Source organism: Spea bombifrons, chromosome 1 (genome assembly GCF_027358695.1).
Source record: "Spea bombifrons isolate aSpeBom1 chromosome 1, aSpeBom1.2.pri, whole genome shotgun sequence".
Taxonomy (NCBI): domain Eukaryota; kingdom Metazoa; phylum Chordata; class Amphibia; order Anura; family Pelobatidae; genus Spea; species Spea bombifrons.
Window position 1 is genome coordinate 126556830 of NC_071087.1, and position 22516 is coordinate 126579345.

The 22516-nt window shown below is 38.6% G+C and overlaps 1 protein-coding gene across 2 annotated transcripts in view; it reads right to left on the bottom strand.

The window, feature by feature from the left end:
- Positions 1 to 587: 587 nt before the first annotated feature.
- CUX2 (cut like homeobox 2) overlaps positions 588 to 22516 on the bottom strand; it is a 158157-nt gene continuing 136228 nt past the window's right edge. For both annotated transcript variants that reach the window (XM_053473143.1, XM_053473151.1), the window contains 13 exons: positions 22029 to 22133; positions 20747 to 20938; positions 20002 to 20060; positions 16711 to 16759; positions 16532 to 16631; positions 14857 to 15510; positions 14479 to 14580; positions 8172 to 8944; positions 7268 to 7427; positions 4215 to 4487; positions 3612 to 3800; positions 2876 to 3149; positions 588 to 2418 (listed from right to left, as the gene is read on the bottom strand). In XM_053473143.1, the coding sequence (XP_053329118.1) occupies positions 1584 to 2418; positions 2876 to 3149; positions 3612 to 3800; positions 4215 to 4487; positions 7268 to 7427; positions 8172 to 8944; positions 14479 to 14580; positions 14857 to 15510; positions 16532 to 16631; positions 16711 to 16759; positions 20002 to 20060; positions 20747 to 20938; positions 22029 to 22133 (3765 nt within the window). In that variant the 3' untranslated portion in view covers positions 588 to 1583. The remainder of the gene's footprint in view (positions 2419 to 2875; positions 3150 to 3611; positions 3801 to 4214; positions 4488 to 7267; positions 7428 to 8171; positions 8945 to 14478; positions 14581 to 14856; positions 15511 to 16531; positions 16632 to 16710; positions 16760 to 20001; positions 20061 to 20746; positions 20939 to 22028; positions 22134 to 22516) is intronic.

Below are 22516 nucleotides of genomic sequence, written 5' to 3' on the forward strand. Positions count from 1 at the left end.
ACTCATATATATATATTTTTTTTAATCAAACCCTACTGAATACATAAATAATAATCCCTGTTGGAGGTAGATAGAAAAGATACACTCACAGAAAAACTCAGCTGAAACAGCCTTAACTCTGCCCCAAGCTTGCAAACAATCCCATTGCAATGTGTAACTGAACCATTTGCAAAGCCTTGCAACGAGCTACCCAGAGCTCAGGCATACTAAGGTTTCATGCTTCGATTTTAAAGCTGCTGTTCCATGTATTCTGCTGGATTGAATTCTTTTGCAACTTAGAAACATAATTCTTTGTACTGTTTGATGCAGTGCTGAATTATATATTAGACATATACCTAGGGATCTCCAAGCTCTTTGGCACCCTTGGTGCTTTAATGGGTAATCCGCAGCACCATTGGCTGCAAAGCAGTAGCTGGGCTGGGTACTGGGGCTGAGAGGGAAGCACTCTGTGGCTTCAGGTACGTACCACTGTCTAAGAACCATATCATAACATGATTTGTTTTGTGTGTATGAATATGTATGCATCAGCGCACATGTCCCCAGGTTGATTGGCCAAACCGTTACCATAATTCTTTAATTATGTAAGATTTTGCCTCATTCATATTTTCTGGCTAGGATCGTGTTATTGTCACATGACGCAAAAGCAGGCACTGAAACGTTGTTTCCAGATAAGACTGTTTCTATGTTTTAATGTGATTAAAACTTCATGTTTATTTTCTCAGCATACTGGCAAGTGCAATTAGTTTTTTTTTTATAAGTGGAACAGCACCTTTAACACTTCATGATTGTAGGTTCTTATGTCTGAATTGTAGTTTGAAAAAAATGCCATTGTTTACATCTTACACAGGATTGCATACAATAAGCAGCCCACATGATGTATTTTTTCTACCTAGGATGATTGAAAGTTACAGCCAGCTCATGCCTGAGATAATCTTGATCTTGGAGGAACAGTTTCTTTGCGAATCTATTTCTTCAATTTTGTAACTTTTTTTCCTACTACCCAGAACTGTGTTTTAAAATGGAGCAGAATGGACCATAGGATCAAAACCCATTTCATATGATTACACTTTAAATTTAGAGTCTTTGAGACTATTCATTTATCTCTTGGAGGGTAGTTAATAACTGTGCTATCTCATAGACAGCTATGGAAACTGAGCAGCTCTCGGAATTACAATTAGCTGTGGCTGCTTCCTAGTAGCTTCTTGATGGCTTTTAACATTCGTTTTTTAATCTCATCCAGTGGCAAGCTACGGGACTTCATTATACATGATCTGCTCTGTGTTTTTTTATATGAATCTTTGTCAACAAAGCAGCACAGGCTGATAATAAATTTCAAATATTATTTAATAAAATATCTAAAATGTTTATAAATATTTTTTTTTCTAAAAGTGTTTTAAAATGAAAAACCCTATTGTTTCGATCCAAGAGATTTTTTGAAACATTTCATTTTTACTCCTGTTTTTATAAAGTTCTGATTCCCAGAAAAACAAAAATAGAAAACAGCACATAGGAGTTCTCTATAACCTCTTTGCTACTTTATGAGGTTTCATAGAGTTTGGTACAAACGGTAATGTTTTTGTTTCTCAAAATTCCCATTCCAGAGTCTCTTCCTTATTGGCTGCTCTTTCAAGCCTGTGAATAATGTTATTTAGGTTGGCCATCTTTTCATTACGCCTCTGGTTGTTCGGACTATGCTTTGTTGAAGGATGAAGAGGGCCAGTGTCACTGGTGGGACTGGAAGTATGAAGCTTGACTGACGCAGTGCTAGGCAAAGATGGAGAAATGGGAGCGGAACAAGATGGTATAGGAGAGACAGACATCATAAGCCCAGGTGATGAGGCGGCTGATGGTGAATTAAGAGACACTTCAAGGCTGCATCGCGAAGACTCCACAGTAGATTTAAAGCTGATAGGGTCAGCTCGTTGTCTCTCTGTGCCAGAGTTCTCTTTACGAGAAAGCAGTGAGGTGCAGTCATGTGCTCCAGCTTGGCGAGGGTTATCATACAAAGAGTTGCTTTTTTGTAGGTAACATGGTCTTGGAGATCCATCACAGTGTGTGGGAATAATCTGGCCTTCTCTAAGAGCTTTGGGTGGATCAGGCTCACAACATGTTTCTGATGCTGCTTCAGAATGACAAGACTCACATCGGTTGGAATAATCATCATCATCATCATCCTCTGTCTTCTCTTTTTTAATTATCATTGCTGTTTTTCTTTCTCCAGTGTAGTAGTTATTCTGTAACATGTGTTTCATGTGATTGACTACTGGCTTCCGGGCTTCTCCTTCAAGGTTCGGGCTGTGTGAAGCAGGATCTCTGTGTGAGGCAGATGCTGATGTGAAGCTATCACAGCTGTTTGGCTCATGGTCTGTGTCATTGTCCTGCTGACCTTCCATTAGAAGATCCCTTCTCATGCGAGATCTGTGATCAAACAAAAACATATGAAACATCCCATATATCAACTCATTTTAGTAGGAAAAAAAGCTAAAAAATGGGAAACTTTTTTTTTTTTTTTTACAGTTTTACCCATTATAAATTTTACACAGGTAGGGCAAATTGACAAAAAAACTACAAGTTTTTGTCCTGATTTTTCTAAAAATGTTATATGTTGTGTCCTGAGCCTATGGTATGGCTTTTTGGAAACTTTTTATGCAGAGATTTTTCCGCCACACTCTGTGGTAATATATATATATTTTTTTTACATTTTTCACAATATATCCCAATTTCTATTCCGCAGCATGCCCCAATTACATAAATGTCCTGCTTGCATAGGTATATCAAGATTTTGGGACAGTATGTGGGTTCAAACAATAACATGCACAATGCAGTTTTCAAACTTTACATTTTCATAAGAAGAGGCTCAATTTGTTGGTCTCACCTGTAATTATGGAACCAGTTTATGACTGTGTTTGTTTTCAGGTTCAGTTGGAATGACAGTAGCTCAATAGTTTGCTGTGATGGGTAAGGTTCCAACTGATAAGCTTTTTTCAGTGCTTCTTTCTCTTCCAATGCAAGGACCACCCTGGGCTTTTTCATCTGCAGAAGGTTGTATTCCTGTGAATGGAGGCTGGGACTTGGGCACTCTGTTCTTGCGTTGGAAGACTCGCTGTCTGAGCCACCACTTATAAGTCCGTAACGGCGTTTAAGATAAGCTGCAAAATAAAGAATATGAATCTAAGAAATCCACATTTCTATTGTTCCCTACACATATATTGACATTAGCCCTGAACGCTAGGAACATGTGTTTATGATTACGTGATGTAACCGTCCAGGGTCTTCTTTGGAATGCTAGCATGTTACTGATAATGGAAAGGGGTATAAAAACTTATGTTTAGAAGGGCAAGGTCGCTAAAGAGGTAAACCTATTTAAACTAGATAGAAGCTGTGATTTTGTCTTAACTTTGGTCATGGAGATATTTAGTCAAAACAAATATCTAACGATGAATCATTTTACTGACATAACGATTAATAATATACAGTTTAAACATAGGGACAGGCACATTAACCGGTAGTTCTCCTTCATTAGCTCCAGCATTTGATTTGTAATTTATGTTAATATTATGGCACATAGAAAACACACTACAAATATCGCACAATATAGTGTGGAATTGTACCTTTCTTTTCCATCTTCTTCATATCTCTGAGTTTCTCGATGTTATGTGGATCACTAAGCCAGAGCTGCATTCGCACAAAAGGCTCTCTGCCCTTTAAGCTGAGCTTGTGCCATGGTTTTGGCCTGGATAGGAGGTCTGACACAGAACCTTGAGTAAGTCCCAAGATACTTTCTCCAAACAACCGCTGACCTTTAAAACAAAGAATTTTAATTTATAACAATAATCGGTAAGATTAAGTATGTTTCTAGACATTTCTTTTCTATGCCATCTCAGAAACAGGTCTGGAAGAAGCTCCATCACCCACTGTGGATTCTTGCTCTCGCTTCTGTTAAATAAGGAAGAGGAAAATGCTGCATTGAAACGTTAAAAACCCCCTTATCTGTTGCTTTGCAACTCTCATTGCTGGATTTGTCTACAATCAAGGAATTCTTGCTGATTTGAAAAGCTAGTCCCATAATTTGAATATCTAGCTGCACTGCTTGTGATGTAACATTTTATACATGGAGAAATTACTGATGCTCTATATTGCTTAATCCTTCATTAAAACTCTAAATCTGTTCATTTTACTAAATTGTAATCGAAAAACAAGATTTTGCCCATTACCTAAGTTATTGTCCGTCAGAACTTCTTTGACCCTCTTGGTGATGGAGTAGGTATCTAATTCTGGAGACATAGCCACTATTTCTTGGATTCCCGCTGCTTGCTGATTCGAAAAGCTTCTTCCGCTGAGGGAGGAGGCTGGTCTACTCTCTGGCTGCTGATTTTCTTTGCTACTCTCTGAGTTTAGCATGTGTGGCTCTGGTAGGCTTTTATCCTGTTCAGACGGGCTCGGAGGTGGAGATGGAGATGAATGAGTCTCGGATGGACTTGCAGTACCTAAAAAACAAAATGATGAGGAATAACAGCTCAATCCAACATACGGTTCAATCAGTTAAATTGCTGCATACTCCATGCCTATCAAATATAGTAAACTTCTCCAGGATTAAATACAATACAAAGTTTTAATTAGTCTGTGCTATTATCAATGAGTTTTTAAGTCAGCTAACACTTTAACACATAGCTCAGGTACACTAAATGGCCCAAAGGTGTTTCAGCCAAACCCATTGCTATAAAATCAAGCACATAGGCAGCCATCTCCATAGACAAACATTGGCAGTAGAATGGGTCATACTGAGGAGCTCAGTGACTTCACATGTGGCACTGTCATAGGATGCCACCCTTGCCACAAGTCAGTTCATGAAAGTTCTGCTAGAACTGACCCAGGCGACTCTAAGTACTATTATTGTGAAGTGGAAGTGTTTAGAAGTAACAGATCAGCCACAAAGCAGTGGACGACGTATAATCGCAGGAATGGGGCGTGTGTGCTGCGTACAAATCTCTTGTCTGCTGTAGCATCACTTACTACAGAGTCCCAAACTGCTTCTGAAAGCGACATCTGCACAAGCACTGTGTGTGGGGAGCGTCATGGAATTTGTTTCTATTAGACTTGTGCACAGCAAAATTTAGTTGCGCAACCCTTCCGGGAAAAAGGAGGACCAGGTGCTGTTTGCGGACCTGCTGCGTCAGAACCCTGTCATCAGGAGGATGCTGGATCATTATTCTGCTTGTCACCCTGCCCATCGGCGGCTTCGGAGAGGTAAGTGAGGGTTCCGTTTGTGGACCTGACAGAGTATTAGTGATGGTGGTGATGGGAGAGTGGAATTTTTATTTGATTAAGATTAAGAGGCTTTGCTGGAAGAGTAAGTATACAGCTCACGCAATTAAGGAACACACAAGGAACAGTATTTCGAAAACTGACACACGGCACTAGTGTGCATTCACAGGGCGAAGTCACCTGCCCTGCCTAATTTGTCACCCACATTGTCTTATTTATCATTGGCATTGTCCACAAACTAGAGGTTTTGCTGGTAGCGTAAATGTGCAACTTAAACCCAACTTAAAAAAAGTATTTCAAGAACTGGTAGGATACGTGTTTTACTAAAGTACAATTTAATATGAACTTGGAACAATATTTGAATAATTCATTTTTAAATTAAAAAAAAAAAAACAGCCCTTAAGTAAATAAAACAATTATTGCATAAAACGGGAAAAAACCTTCTGTTGCAGTCCCAGTAGATCAATAATGAACAATATACAGCTTCTCCAATCCACCCCACCAGTAAATTTTCTGGAGTACACTATTGACATTTGCAGTATGGTAGATGAGCCTGAATCACTATTGCCGTCACTGAAAGTCTCACACTCCAACGCTCATCAATCCGTAACTGCTACTGACAAGTTAAAATGGCATCAATCACAGCCATAATCATCAATAAGAGTATGCTCTCAATTTTTGGGCTACTTCTATTAAGCATTTTTTATGTGTGATACATTTGTATGAAAGCACAAATGTGGAAAATTTCATTCAAAGTAAAGCTTGTATGAATCTGAATGCACAAGTCTAGTTTCCATGGCTGAGGAGCTGCATACAAGTCGAAGATCATTATGCGCTATTATAATACCATTATAATACCAAGCGTCAGATTGAACGGTGTAAAGCTCACCGCCACTGGATTCTGGAGCAGTGGAAACGTATTCTGTGGAATGATGAATCACACTTCTCAATCTGAAAGTCTGAAGGATGAATCTGGGTTTGGCGGATGCCAGGAGAATGCTACCTACCAGAATGCATAGTAGAGTATTTATTGGAGGAGGGATAATGGTCTAAGGCTCTTTAATAGCTGTTTGGGCTAGAACCCCTACTTCCAGTAAAGGGTAATGTTAATGCTACAGTATACCAAGACATTTTGGACAACGCTATGCTTCCACCTTCGTGGGAACAGTTTGGGGAAGGCTCTTTTCTATTCCAGCAAGTCTGCCCCAGTGCACAGAGCAAGGTCCATAAAGACATGGTTGGATGAGTTTTGTGTGGAATAACCTGACTGGCCGCACAAAGCTCTGATCTCAACCCCATCGAACACCTTTGAGATACATTGGAACACATGTCCACATGCTTTTAGTCATAAAATGTAACTGTGTAATTTGTTGGCTAAACAATAAGCTTGTTTAGTTAACTAATTTTCTACTATCTATCACTGTCTTCTGATTTGTGTCTCTGCATACACTAACATTTTATATGTAATTTACTATACATTTGTGGAAGTAAAAACAAAAAAAGGGATCCAAAAAATATACAAGTCCTAGTGAAGCTCAGCAATGATCCAGTCCATAAGACCTCTGATTAGACTAGAGAATCAGAGAGGGCAAAAGTTGACTAAACGATTAACTTTCTACCACTGCCTCACCTCATCTAATCTCACTATTGCTTTCTGATGTCTCCCACCATACTTTCATACTCTTCATCAGTCTGTATATATGTCTAGTAATATAATGTATTTATACAATGTTTACACTGTGATATAGATTTGCGAATGGTCGACTTAAAGCTTTTACACTTTGTAAGCTCGTTGAGCAAGGAACCTCAGCAGCTTTTGTTTATGTAAACTGTTATGTGATGTACTTTAGGAATATAGTGTTTACCCGCTGTTCATAGCTGTGGAATACAGTGGAGCTACATACATTGATAAGGCTGTAATGAAGTGCCTTCTTGATAAAGTGTTATACAAATCAGGTGTCTTATCCACGGTTCTTATAAAATTCCAAATCGATGAATGTACCTTGTGACAGGGGCGGCTGCTGGGTGATGCCTTGGCCAAGCTGATCAGTCAGCCAGAGCTGCATGCGAATGAATGGCTCACGTCCCTTCTGAGTGAGCTTACTCCAGGGTTTCGGCCTGGACAGCATGTCACTTACACTCCCCTGAGACAAACCCAGCACCTGAGAGAAAACAAAGGGTTTAATGTCATCAAATATGTAACTCTGTCCATTGCCAATGACATTGTAGTTTAACTTGAGATAATTATTTTTTTATGGGCGTCTAGCATGTTTCCTCTAGTGGTTCCATAGATATTAAGAAGTTAGCCAAGAAAGAGTCACATACACAATGCTCATTTTCATTCACTTGAATCAAAGTTGCTGTTTTAGCAAGTACAAAAATGTCACCATATTTTTTTTTGTTTAACTACAAGGGAACAAGAAATAACATTTACTACTACTATGAAAAGAGACGCCACCAACATTTTCTGTTCTAGCAAAGAAATGATTGTGTGGGTCACCAGCATATGAGGGGCTCAAAAGTGAGATTTTGCACATTTTTGGGATGCAATATTTTGCTTGTTTGTTAATGTATTAACGTTTTTTTATACTCCATGCGCTCTAGTAAGAAGTGTGTATACTGCTGGTGCTACAAAAAATAAAACAATTCTTTGTTTCTTTGTAGTTACCTCTAGGCTGCTGATTTGCCCTAATCTGCTCTGGCTAATGCTATATGTTAACATGCATGGTAGGAAGTACAGATGATTCTGTAAGCATAAAAGAATTGCATTGCTAAGCAGCGGATACAAAAACTAATTAAATGCAGGAAAAGACCTCTTTCAGGAAATAAACACTGCATGAAATCCTAAGGTAAACATTTGCTGAGACGATAATACAAACCTAAGCACTCTCAAATTGATACGATACCTTTTCTCCAAAAATTCTTTGGCAGATACCATTCTTAGCCAGCTTTTCCTTGACCTGTCTGGTAAGTTCCAGGGTATCCACTTCCCTGTACATGTACATCTCATACTGCTCTGGGGTTAGAGGGGGCACAGTGGGCTTGAGATTCCTTGGGATGTAGGCAGGATAGTAAGAAAGACGGCTGATGGTTTGCTGATCCAAGCTCACAGCTTCAGTCTTTACATCCAAACCTTTGTGCGCTTCTTCTCCCGTCCTTATATCTTCCTCACTGGGTGCAGTATCTCCATTATCTCCCCTTTTCCATTGTCTAACGTTGACAGTGCTGGAGTAACTTGAAGATGACGACAGTGATGGCGACACAGAGGTGAAGGGACGGCTCATCAAGCTTCTTTCCGACGCCCAGTGCTGGTCAAAATATGACCCGGCATCACCTATTTCTGACTTCACTTTGCGTATTATGCTCTGTACGAAAGCTGCAGGTGATAACACACTCAGCGGAGTCTGCGTGGAGCTGCTACTTGTGCTGGTTAAGTAGGAGTTATCTTCTTGTTTAATACAAATATGGGCTGCATTGTTGGAAGGTATGGAGACAGGGCGCTCAGCTGGTGGTGTAGGAACAGACCTATGGCTGCTCCCAGACTCGATTTCTAATAGTGCCTGCTGCTGAGCCTGCATCTCCCTCCTTGCTTGCTCTAGAATACTCTTAATTGCATCTTCGGAGCTGTTACTGGTTCCAGAAGTGGTGGACAAAGGAGCGCTGCTGCCTTTTGTTTCACCTTTTAAAGATACGATAATAATTAGCATCATATAACATCATATTAAAAATTTCAGCGAGTCTGTGGCAACGTTCTATGAAGACACTGTGACCTCTACTGGTGTTTTAGAATATTCCCCTAGATTTGGTATAAAATCCCTAGTTTACTGTGCTTACATGTTACATTACTTTTTTGTAGCATTCCAGAATGTCTCAAATTGTGAGGCACTGCATTAACCAATCCTGTAAAAAACGAACCATGCACCAATCTTGGGTATTATAAACATTATAATCTATCTAATCAGTATTATCTTCTAGTTTGTGAATTAATGTCAGTACAAGAGCTACTTAAAAGATAACTATGAGGTTATCTCACAGGATATAAAATGGGGAGTATTATTATTTAGGGTAACTGCACATAACACAGAAAAGTGCAGATGGCTAGTAACATTTTATGTCGCAATTACTTTTTTGATGCAGCTTCCCTTTCGTTGCTTCCTCTGAGCTTAAGTATCACACATTTTGTGAGGTTGAGAGTATTTGTGTAACTTAATGATCATCAATAATGGTTTGTATGAAATCAGTGGGAAATCTTAGTCAACCAGTGAATGATAGCATTTCCGATTACAGGGTACTTTTGTACGTAACAATGAAATACAAACAAGTTAGATAAAATAGAACTATAATCCATATTCCAGAGGCACGTTGGTGCATACCTACCTTTTTGCATTTCAATGGGTGTCCCAGTCCACCAAATAATTTATCAGGGACAAAGTCTACCCCAATAGTTACCTCCCTTCCTGCACGCAAGTACAGTAATATAACTGAGCCCTGACAAGTAACAATGCCTGAAACTGGTTATTTTTACTCTGTAAAAGTTTATCTCTGTTCAGATTAAAAGAATAAGGTCCTTTGTTGAGTATCCAGTCTTGCTCTGTATTAACAGGCCCTGTATCAAGTTGCTGACCTACCCAACCTTTGCGTTGGCAATGGTAAGAAGACATTTGTTACAGCAGTGATGTAGTGAAATACTTCTTCAGGATATACGGGTGGGTATTAGAAAACCAGGTCTAGGTAGATCTCACTTTATAACTAAACGAAAATATACTTGTGAGTTCCCATTGTTGGGTGATGGCTGTATGGTGTAATCCTTGGAGGTGCCAGCTGGTAAGGACAGTAGTATGGGCTCCTACTAGTCCACAATCAGCTTCACCTGATGTTATGTCTGCAGCTAATAACGTGATATGCTACTTTTACATAGCCATTCAAGGCAAACAAAAGAGGATCCGTTTTGCATCTATAACCGCTGCAAGCCACATAGGAAATACAAACTAACACATGGACATAACAAAAGAGATGAAATCTGGGGATCTCTTCTGAGTAGAAACAAACTCAAGCAAAAACAATCAAAGCATGGATAGTCAGTGCTAACAATCAAGCCCAGCGGTTTGCATGGTGATTATTCCACATTTAGCAAACCATGTTCTAGCCGTCTTATTCTAGAAGTCTCTCCCGGTCACGGTCTGTTCTGGTTTTCTCCATCCTTGGGTTTTTATGGAGACATGCCTCGCAGTCTTCTCAGCTGCATTCCCTCTGTTGGTTTCAATTATTGTGTGGTATTTTTTGTGTAACATAAAATGCAAGTCTAGTACATATAGCATCTGAACCATCTTAAAAGGTAAATATATATATAAAAAAGAGTTTTTAATCAACACAGTGGAAGGATAGGAAATTCTAGGTAAATTAAAATAAATGGGACTAGATGCTCACTGTATGGGGTGTAGCAGAGTTTCCTTGGATATTAAATTACAACACATTCTAAAATAATGTTAGCGTCCCCTGCTAGAAGATGACCTTTGATTTGACCAGTACTGCAGTAGAGGGAGCAAGGCTTTCCTCCTCTGGGACTTCTATTAAGGTAATGAATGCATCTTTCTACTGCATTAGTCCACTTGATTCAGAGTATCAATTAAATAGCTTACAATGAATGGGAAGCACTTATGAACTGATGTATATGAGACATTCAATCACGGCCTTTGATGGAAAGATGAGTAGCGTTGTCTCAAACTGGTTATTCTTACTCTGTAAAATTGTACGTCTCTATTCAGGGTAAAAGAAATAAGATCCTGTATTGAGTAGCCAATTTTGCTCTGTAAGTCCTAGATTTATAACTCATTGCCATATTTGCTTAATCATCATTCATTTCAGAATTTAAAACCAAGAATCATATGTGTGCAGAAAACGGTATACGGTATAGAACAACCTGAAAGTGTGCATATTGGTTAACTTTCAGTATTAAATATTCATAATGTTAATGGAAAAATACTTTTTTTTTCTACATGTCAATGAGTTTCACATGGTAATGGCCCCTGTTAATACAGTAAGAATACAGCAGAGGGCAGCATGGGCACAGGTACAAGACAAGTACAGCTACATTTGTAAAATGCTGAAAAGGGTTAGGAAGTCCAAGTTGCACATCCCACGTTATAGCGCTACAGAATCTGCGGGCACTCTATAAATAATGTGATGTAATAGGAAGCCAAATAGGCCCTTAAATACCTATTTCTTTCTTTCGCTTGCGTTTAATATTATCTTTTCTATATAAAAAAAAATAATAATTAAAAAATAATATATATATATATGTATATATATATATATATATATATATATATATATATATATATATATATATATATATATATTATGTATAATTATACAAACTAATCCAATAAAATGTATAAGGGCCTAGGATAGTGGGCTATGTATAGAAGCCATTCTAGATGTGAAGCAATAACTATGGCAAGCACTGGAGTGTTCTATGTGACCAGAATTGAATTGTTCTTTGTTTTAATAATCTTATTTAACTTTTGTTATTTAACTATTTTGTTTGTTTTGTCAGTGTATCACATGGTTCACCTCACCGCAAAAAGTCAAATGAATGCAATGTGCTCAACACAGACATGGCATGGGTATTGCTGGTGAAATCAATACAATCTGCTGGAAAAGATCAATCGCATTTTTATTTATTTCCAGAGATTTAAATCTACTTCTCCAATTATGTTCATTATGAGAACAGTTACAGCAATAGTATATAGGATACTTTACTACTTAAATGCACAAGGTATTCAGGACGTAACAAAAAGCAATTCTATATATATAAACAGGCTACAAATAAATATAAAGGATTGTATTGATAATAAAGTTAACATTTAATAATCTAATAAATTAATAAAAATAGCAGACTTTGCAATGTCTTGCAATATAAAAATGGCAGAAAAAGCCAATAAAGACAATTGTTGTAAAGTTATATCAACACTATTAGAGGATGTGATACAAATGAAAGCTGGCTCACAATTATCTACATACATGTGACACACACTTTAGAAGCTGATAGTACAACTGGTGATGGTCTATGCCTGATCTCTACACCCACTGCAAAACACAGAGTTGGGGCAACAAACATCGAACAGAGCTGGCAAGATGTTGGCTAACAGGGAAAAGAAAAAATGTCGGTGCGCTAAGCTAGTCACAGGCTCAAATAATACAAATGTATAATACGAGGCCTAACAAACAGTGTAAGCATGCTGCAAAAACAGTGTGTTGGCTGTACAATGTATACAAAAAGCAAAATACTGTCTGCGCTTCTTACCCTAATAAAGTTGGCAACAAATATATAAACATAATATAAATGAGAGGTTTTGGTTATATATTATGTTTATATATTTGTTGCCAACTTTATTAGGGTGAGAAGCGCAGACAGTATTTTGTTTTTTGTATAAGATGTAGGCTAAAGCTGGCTGGGCAACAAACAACCATCAAAGCAAAAAGTAATATCAGTCTTTCTAAATTCACAAAATACCCGCTGTGTCAGTGACTTCATCACGGTGAACTTTACCAATGTCCCCTGAGGCAGCCGCAGACAACTGGTGGAGACGTGAATCGGGCACCCTTGCATTTTCAACCCCCATCCTTTTTTGGGGGAGAATAATATGGTAATTTTGTAATATACTACATAAATAAAACCCCAGGTATCTCAGGTCTAACTAAACATACTTTCCAACAAAGAAATACATCGGAAAGCACACATCCTCCTTAATCTCTGGGATTATTTTACCAAGTATAAATGCATCTTGTTAATGAATCGAGAACTGGAAGACAGGCTTCCCGAGCTAGAGCGTGACTACGTGTACACAAGAAGCAATTACACAAGTACTTAAAGGACGTTACTCTCTCCTTTTGCCATATTTAACTATTCAAGTGCTGGAATAATGGAGGCATTGCTGTTCTATGCACTGCCCAGCCACCTGGCACAATATTCAAGTTAGTATCTACTGTTTTTTTAGGGCCATCATATTCCACAGTGCTGTACAATGGGTAAACATGACAACAAGTAGTGCATCACATAATTTGACTTACAAAAGCAAGAGGTAACGCTCAAAGAAGCTTACAATCTAGAAGGAGTTAGCCTATATTACTCAAGAGGTAAAGGTATTTCAGGAGCTTCACTAAATAGGCTTCCATGATCGAGCAGCTGCACTCAAGCTGAAGATCGCTAAGCACAATGCCAAGTGTCAGCTAGAGTGGTGTAAAGCACAAGGCCACGGGACTCTGGAGCAGTGGAAGCGTGTTCTCTGGTGTGATCAATCACACTTCACTATCTGGTCTGACGGGCAAATCTGCGTTTGGCGGATGCCAGGAGAACCCCATGTACCAGAAAGTATAGTGCCTACTGTAAAGTTTGGTGGACGAGAGATAATGGTCTGTGACCATTATCCCAACCCTGACCTTAACCCCCACAGTCATTATTTCTCTTTAATGTACTATGTTTAAGATTTTCAGAATTATATTTTTGAGCACTCATATGCCTTCTTCAAGGTACAGCCAAGTCAGTCAGTGTAAATTTGAATTGATTTCCCATTGTGGGGACTATATTGGAATCATATTGTCAATCTAAATAGAAAGTCGTAACATGCCTCCTGCACTCTCTGCTTCGTTTAGACTATTCATGAGACTTTAGTGCTAAAGATGTTTATATTATTTCATTCTGAGGACAGACAAAAGTTGGATTGTTTTTCAGCCAAAAGGTGACCTAAGAGGTTATAACAATCGATGCACACACATAAAAAAGGCCTGTGATTGTTTTTGCCTTATACGGCTCAAAATCATGTAAGACCTGAATTATTATTGGGTTTTTTTCAATCCAATTAACTCAATGTAACTAAACTTGTGAACCATTTACACTGAATAAATGGATCCACTGAGGTGTTAATTGCACTGCTTTGAGTTTTATTTCTGGTAATGATAAAGAGCAATGACTTGTAAAGAGAATGACAGACTGTTATCCGATGTTACAGTAACATGGACATTAGTTAGGAAATAGTCATGAAACTTCTTTTAGGTAAAATGATGCATATTAAATAATTTGCAGTACTTTATTATTTTTATTTATTTATTGTTGGTGGGGCACTAAAACGTCTCTTTAAGCTTAGATGCTTAAATTACATAGTATAAGGCCTGATTTTATATATGCATATTTTTCATTGTGTATAAACTCACCCCCATTCTGAGACTGGATCTCTTTTTTTGCTTGTTCCAGAATATTTTTGATAGCATCATCAGAACCTGTTTCTGGGGTTCTAATTCTGGGTGTGATGCTTCCTGAGAAAAAGAGGGGTAAGAACAGATTTTAGAATTATTATTTTTTGTGACTCAAAAATGAAATGTCACCCTGGACACCAAATGTTATTTTTCTCTAACATCAAGCCATAACAAGGTCACGTGCATGTATGTATGGAACTCATGGTGACACCAAAGTCTCACCTGTACTTATACACACAAAGCATTCTCATTCACACATGCTTTATTAAACCAAACGTGAAAGGAGAAATACAGTACAACCTTGTTTGTAATGTGTGTTTAAAATGGCCAACATACCTCTTTGTCGAACCTGAATGGTTCTCAGTGCAAGGACATTCTGCTCATCTGAAAGAAACTGTTTCATCTTAATAAAGGGCTCCTTCCCTTTCACCGTAAGCTTTCGCCAAGGCTTGGGTCTTGCTAAGATTTCGCTCACAGATCCCTGAGAGAGCCCCAGGACATAATGACCAAACACACGTTGTCCAATGTTGTGTTTCAAGAGCTGCTCTTTAACTTGGAAAGCAATTTCCGATGTGTCTAGATGTTCCTCATCTATTGAACTAGAATTGCTCCCCTCTGATTGATCGCTGAGTGGACTTGAATCATGAGCTCCTGTGGATGAAAGGACGTTGTTGGACAGAACGTTGGTCTTTACTGTATAAAATGAGGATGGACAAGAGAGTACTGTGTTACTTTCAGTCTTGGGCAAAGGCAGAATTATCTGCTTTTTGTGAAGTGCGTTTCCAGAAAGCTGTTCTTTTATGCTGGGGTAAGTGTTGGGCGAAAAAGTCCTTTGAGCTCCCTTTTCAGTGGATGCTTCCAGGAGAGTCTGAGAAGAGTTTGGTGTAGCGGACCCGACTCGCAAATGCAGAGAATTTGGAGGAGAAGATGAATAGGGTCTCTCGGCTCTTGAAGGTTCTTTCATAGTGTCATCATCGGAATGATCCTCCTCTAGAAATTAAATTAATAAGACCAGAAAGAGAGAAAACTATAGAATATAATTAAAAACGCAGCACACTTTCATACCAAATTGCAATCACACAAAAACACATCCAATTTGTTGGCATACATAAAAGCTTATTTTAACCTTCAACCAATAAAAGACATTTGTGTTATGTTCAATAAAAGCTGTATTGGTGGCATATATTTCACCCCAAATTAGAATCAATGCTTTGGCAATGATATCGCTGTTTATTATATGTGGACCGGTCAAACCTTTGAGATTTTAACTATACCATTTGGCTTTTAATGAGAAAGAACCAAGGAAGAATGAAAAGCAGTGGTTCAGCTATTAAAGTTCTAGCCAACAGGCAATGTCAGGATGGTTTTGCACTGGCTGTGTCCTTCAACACACAAAGATCTACTAACTCTCGGTGGCCGTGTGCGGATTTGGACTAACACTGCATACAACAAGGAATCTGACACTCATACTGTTTTCGTTCATTATACTTAATCACATTCCACTGTAGATTATTAAGCAACGATATAGCAAGACATTTACAGGATTCTTTGAGGAATCAGGAATGCCTTCAGTACCAGCGACATAGAACCTGTGTAGTTTTGGCACCGGAGAAAGTCAGGTTTGCATTGTATTTTTGCATACATGTTCTAAAGCAGGCTGGACAATCAATGCAAACCATCTCCCCCTCCTAAACATTGACTGATGTTCCAATGCTAATCCCTGCAATTTATGCTGTCTGCCGTTTTGTTTACATACATGGCATGGATGTTCTTGGTAGGTGTGATGTAAGAAGACACACTAATCCTACATTATTTAACAAATAACTACTATCTTATTAATTATACTCCGCAAGTTTGAATTAGAGTTTTGTCAGTAGCTGTCAGGATTCTTCAGGTTCTAATTTTTTATATGTAATTCCAGATGGTAATTTTATCAAAACTGCAATCTGTGCATATAAATATATATATGTTGAGTGTATGAAGAGCCTAAGGCACCAATCAAAATACATACCACTGCTGTGAACGATGCTCTGTTTTTCTAACAGATAGCCCTGCGACGGGTAGAAGGCTTCTTTTGGGACTGACATATTATCTGCAGCTTTGGATGTTTCCTGCAAACGGCACATTGATTGTTTAATTAGATCTTATTTCAAAGTAATACTCTATAACCGTACATTCTTGTTTACTGACCTGGGAAAGCTCAGAGTTGGAAGACATAGACTTCATGGCCTTCAAGATGCTGTGTATAATACAAAGCAAAATCAATTACAATCAACCAAAATCAAGAATAAAGCATTCTTTTTGTGGACTTTGAGAGATATACTGTAGAACAACGCACTAAAAAAGCTTTGCCAAATGTACCCCGAGGTCCTGCCCGCTGTGACCCACGAGAAGTGGCAAACTTTTAGCATCATTTAGCAATTTATCAAAACAACCTAGAGCTTGACGTTTTTAATTCCTTTAATTGTAGGTTTTTTAACTTAGCAAACAGTTTTAACTCAGCTGAATTGACGTCTCCTTGCTGACCTCACCTCCTATATCCTTATGATTATTTTGAGGCTGCCTGGAAAATCTTAATGTTCAAAGACAACTAGGCAAATTATGGGATACGTAGTTAAGATTGCCACACAGATTTTATAGCATTTTCCAATTACTCATAGTGAGACGTGTGTACATCCAGGTAGCTTTGATAAACCTAAACTGTAGCTTATTGCCAAACATTTATATAAGTAATTAGATGTACCATAAATTTAACAGCAATCAGCACTCATACCACGTATACTGCTTGTTATGTCCTGTCTAGCTTGTCTAGCCATTGAATTTGATGGTGCTATATAAAACAATTAATAAAAATAATAATAATACCGTATTTGCTCGATTATAAGACAAGGTTTTTTCCAGAGCAAATGCTCTGAAAAATACCCCTCGTCTTAAAATCGGGGTCGTCTTATAATCAGACCTCAAATACGTCTGACTATGAGACTAAGATCCAGATCCCCCGCAGACCTTCCCCGGCTGTCAGAGGCTAGAGTTCCGCGCGCCGGTGCGGAGAACTCTCTCTGATAACCGCACCTCCTTCCGGCGGCAGCGGAAGTTGCCTACGAAATCGCGTAGACGTCTACCTGCTGCCTGGACAACACACCGGGGAGTCAGAAGCACCGGTAAGTTTTTTTTTTGGGGGGGGTGTTAAATGGGGGGCATAAGGCATTTCTGTAGGCAGAGTGCTCTATGAAATGCCTTTTAACCCCCTTAATGCCACTCTTCCCCATAATATGCCTTTTAACCCCCTAAATGCCAGAGTGGCATATAGGGGTATAAGGCATTTCTGGAGGCAGAGTGGCACATAGGGGGTCAAAAGGCATATCATGGGGCACAGTGGCATATAGAGGGTTAAAAGGCATATCATGGGGCACAGTGGCATATAGGGAGTATAAGGCATTTCTGGGGCAGATGTGCATAACTGGGGGGCATGGTTGGAAAATAAAAGGAAATAAAAACAAAATATTTTTCTCAATCATAGCTTTTATTAAAAAAATAGTTTACATGAATTAACATTTACTGGTAAAATTTTTTTCCTATAGGGTCGTCTTATATTCAGGCTTTTTCTTTTTTCCTAAATTAATATTCAGATTTTGGGGGGTCGTCTTATAATCGAGCAAATACGGTAGTACGGACTCCTGTTAGCTGACTGATTAATTCTGATTCTAATATCCCTGAGTTTGTGCCTTGATTGGTGTGAAGTAAGTTGTGGGACCTATACTATAGTCTAAAGGGTTAAGCCAGATGACAGATCAATGTCTAATCAAAATCTTTTATTCCTCTTACAACATAATAAGTGACAGGACCCTTCAGACAAGGTTTCTAGACTTGATCAGAGGATATGACAAACTTTGCGGTGTTCAAATATAAACATTGGATTAAGGCATGATTATATATATATTAACCTAAAAATTGATAAACTCTTGGTATCCCAGGTTTTGTGAAGAAGCTGCAATTTATTTAACCCCTTTGGTGCCTGAGATTCTTGTTATGCGTTTGTGTTCCGTATTGAGCGAGTGGGCACCGGGCACCGTGTAATAATGGTTTGTGGGGGTGGAGGTCGTGCGGGGTGAACAGCGAGCAAATTTAACCAGCTAGTTGGCAGAAACCCCAGGCAGAAAATTAACAATTCTGTGAACATGAGTGAATGTGTACGGATGTCTGATAATGTTAACGTTTCCAGTTAATATACTCACAACTTGTTTTAACACCTTAAGTGCCAGACCTTTATGCTTTAAAATAAAGTCTTACACTGGCTAAATATTTCATCCATGTCAGGATGTCAGCGTTTCAAGCAAAGTTTGCTCGGATTTACTAATCTGGCTGCTAAGTGGCAGTGGGTACATTATATGAACTAGAATACCGTGATGATTGCCAGAATAAAATTAATTGGGACAAAACTAACCATGTCCAAAAAAAACATATATGACAAAAATGAGTTTCTGCCAGCGTGGTTGCTTAATAACTTCAAGTGATACTTTTTCTTTTCAAGCTGCCACTTTAGACAGAGGGTAATCCAATACAGCCTCTGCTGTGATAGCCTCTCCACGGGATGCTCTTAGCCCGACATTTTATGGATTCCAGGTTCATGATCTAAGGAGCCGTCAGTTTCTCCCCAAGGACATCGAATCCTTTCCAGCACATTGAGGAGGTGATCTCAGTAAGGGATAACGGGACTGTCAGATATGCCGTCTCTCTGTGTTATTTGGAATAGCCTCCGGAACACCCCGCGTGATCCAGAAACATCTACATTTTGTGCTCCGAATGACCAACTAAATGCAAACGCTATTACACAAAACAGCATTATTAACAGTGATCACTGCAAACTCAGCCTGCAAACTCTTTGGGGACATTTGACATGTTTTGCAAATGCATATGAATCATTAGAACAGGGGTTCTTAACATTTTTATGATTACAGACCCCTAATGGAACCCCCTTTTGCCAGACTGTCAAAATCATAATCACCAGTACTTTTGGGTACCAACCTGACTTCTAACATTTTTTACCCCCATTTTTTTGATATCCTGGCTAAGAACCCCTGCATCAGCAGTCCAGAAGGCACTACGGGTTAACATATCATATAACTTATTAACTGAAAATACCCAGCTGTTTGATTAATATTTTGTGAGGTTATAGATGGGCTGCCTTTCTGCCAAAGATCCAATTGGGCTCCTGTCCCCTTTTTCTGAGCGTATGGAGGAACAGTTAAATGTGTGTGCTTATGGGTAAGAATAAGTATATATAAACAAACACACACACACACACACACACATTATATATATATATATAGACACACACACATATAGATAGAAAACAACTATACTGCATACATTATAATAAAAATAAAGCACATTAAATACTGTCTTGCATTTATTATTATTAGCCTACAAATTCAATCCATGACTTGGTTTTAATAACAAAGAGGAAGGAATGAATCATACCTCAATTCCGTTTTAATTTCTTCATAATCCGACTGACTCTGTAACTTCTCTTCCAGTTTCTAGAACATTAAATGAATGGATACTTTATTTTTTTGGATACTCTTTAATCAATTAACACACTATAGTTTACAAGAATCCAGTGTGTATCAGTTCAAGGTTTGTTGAGTTACAGTAGTGCAAGAACTAATAGGTGTTCCTTAAGTTTGCTTTTGAAGTTGTGGAGAGCTTAGTGTACCAGAGATATGGGGCATAGAGGGAGAAGGGCTTAAGTCGAGATGGAACAGTAGTTGTTAAAGAAGAAGAAAGATGCCCACAAGGGATGGGGCATAGAGGGAATGAAGGTACGTGGTGGAGATGAAATACAGGATAGGGATGCGCCCTTGAAGGTAAGATGGAGTATTTTGAAGCTTACGTGTTGCTTAATAAGAAGCCAAAATATGTTTGTACACCTTCAAGTTATTTTTGTTTTATGTGAGCAACCCTAAATTATGTGCACATCACGCCTGTAAAGCTCTTACAATATAAAAACAAATGCTGCCAAATTTAAAAGGATGTTTTCTTTGTTGGGTAATTTGTATAAGTTATTCAATGACCTAATTGGATATTAAACACTGTTAAAACAGTTTAAGTTGTATTTAAAGGTAGATCATGTAATGTCATTATATTGGATCCTGTTCTATGAACCTGCTGTGGTATCAGTTTAAATTAAGAAGTCATTCCAGACACCCTGATAGAATGTATGTACCTCTATGGCTTCTGTTTTGATAATCAGCTGCTGTTCCAGGTCAGCAATCTGGCTGGCAGAGGATTCTTCCAGCTCATGTATGGAGTTCTGAAGATGCTGGATATCTTTCAGGAGTCTTAGGATTTCCCTGTCTTTGACTGCTAACGCTGCTTCTAAATGAGACCCGGAACACAAGGAAAAGCCTGTCTTGTCCTGAAAGAAAATTGAATTAGTTTAATAAATACACAGCTAAGAATGTAAACATGCATTTTAATAATCTGAGCCTCTCAAACAAATCAGAATACACTGAACGAAAGACTGACCTACAATTGTAATGGTTTATCACAAGAGAAAGAATACAATGCATGGCCCTTAAAAGCAGTTGGCAGTGGCTGGGAAGTGCTGGCTTTTGCCTACATTCACGTTAAGAAGTATGTCTCTTTGAAAACTACCTAGACCTGATTATCAGCTGGACCGTGCCAGAACGCAAGCCTGCTTGCTTTTCAGGAAGTCTGGAAGTGATTGCAATTGAGGGGCATTACTCATTTTCTTGTAATCCTGCTAGAGGTTAAAGTATGTTCCTCGGGACATCAGACATCAGTGCACATGTGTCACCAGTTACGCCACCTCTGTAACATTGTGATGGCCCAGAGTTAGGTCACCTGGTATTTTTTCACTTTCAAGAGGACTGTCAAGAGGTAGATAGTAACAGTTGCACAAGACAGATACATTTTGATAACATGGGCATGATGTGTTCAAAAAGAGGCAGAGATGGTGTTAACAATATGAGATAAGGAAGCTAAGAGTAAGAGATGGCATTTGGTCTAGGGCTGGGGTTCATAAACTGTGGGGTATGTGGGGTTTGGACTGACTCCAGGGGAGGTGTCAGTAGCCTCTCATTATGCCCAAGCCTACATTTTGGGCTGTTAAAAAACATGAGAGACGTGGGTGTGTGACACCAAAAAGTTTAAGAACCACTGATCTAGGGGGAAAGATGCTTGGAGGATGTGTAGATAAAAGCTGCAGAGGAAAGGTTTGGTTTTTAGTTTGGAATGAACTGGTATTTATTTTATTTAAAAAGTTTTTTCCTCGCTCCTAAATTATTGATGATCTAGAAGGTAAATAAATTATAATGAGAAGAAAAAACACTGTTTACTGATAGATGATGACAAATGTGACCAACTATAAAAGCAGTCCAACCTACGAAGCCCTTTTTTTTTTGCTGCCAAACGTACTTTGCTTCTTAAACATAACAAAATGACAAACTATTTATATAAAATCCATCAATGCTTGTAGAACTCACCCCTGTAGATCCTTGTGGAGAACAAGAGGTCAATCTAATGGAATTATTTACAGATGATAATTGCTCCCTGAGACTCTCAACCTCCCTCTGAGCAGCTTCTGCTCTCTGCAAGAGACAAAGGATACAGAAAACAAACATAGACATTTTGCTGGCTCTCTGTCAACTATAACTGGACTCAAAGGGAAGACACTGGGGGAAGTGCCTGGCCACATAAAGCTGTGGACATAAAGCATATTTCAGTCTGGCTGTTACCGGGTTCTAGATAAGATGGATCATCTTAAGTAGTAAACAGGAGTAGAAGAACGTTCTTGGTTTTATGCTCAGTGAAACAGCTCAAGCAGAGACCTGCGCAGTACATGTAACCTAAACAACATCGCAGAGCAAGGAAATGCAGCAACCTGATGCAATGTGTGAAGTCACTTTGGGTAAAACACATTACCTGGTCCACAAGATGTGGATCTCTGAGGATCTGTTGTTGACTTTTTCCA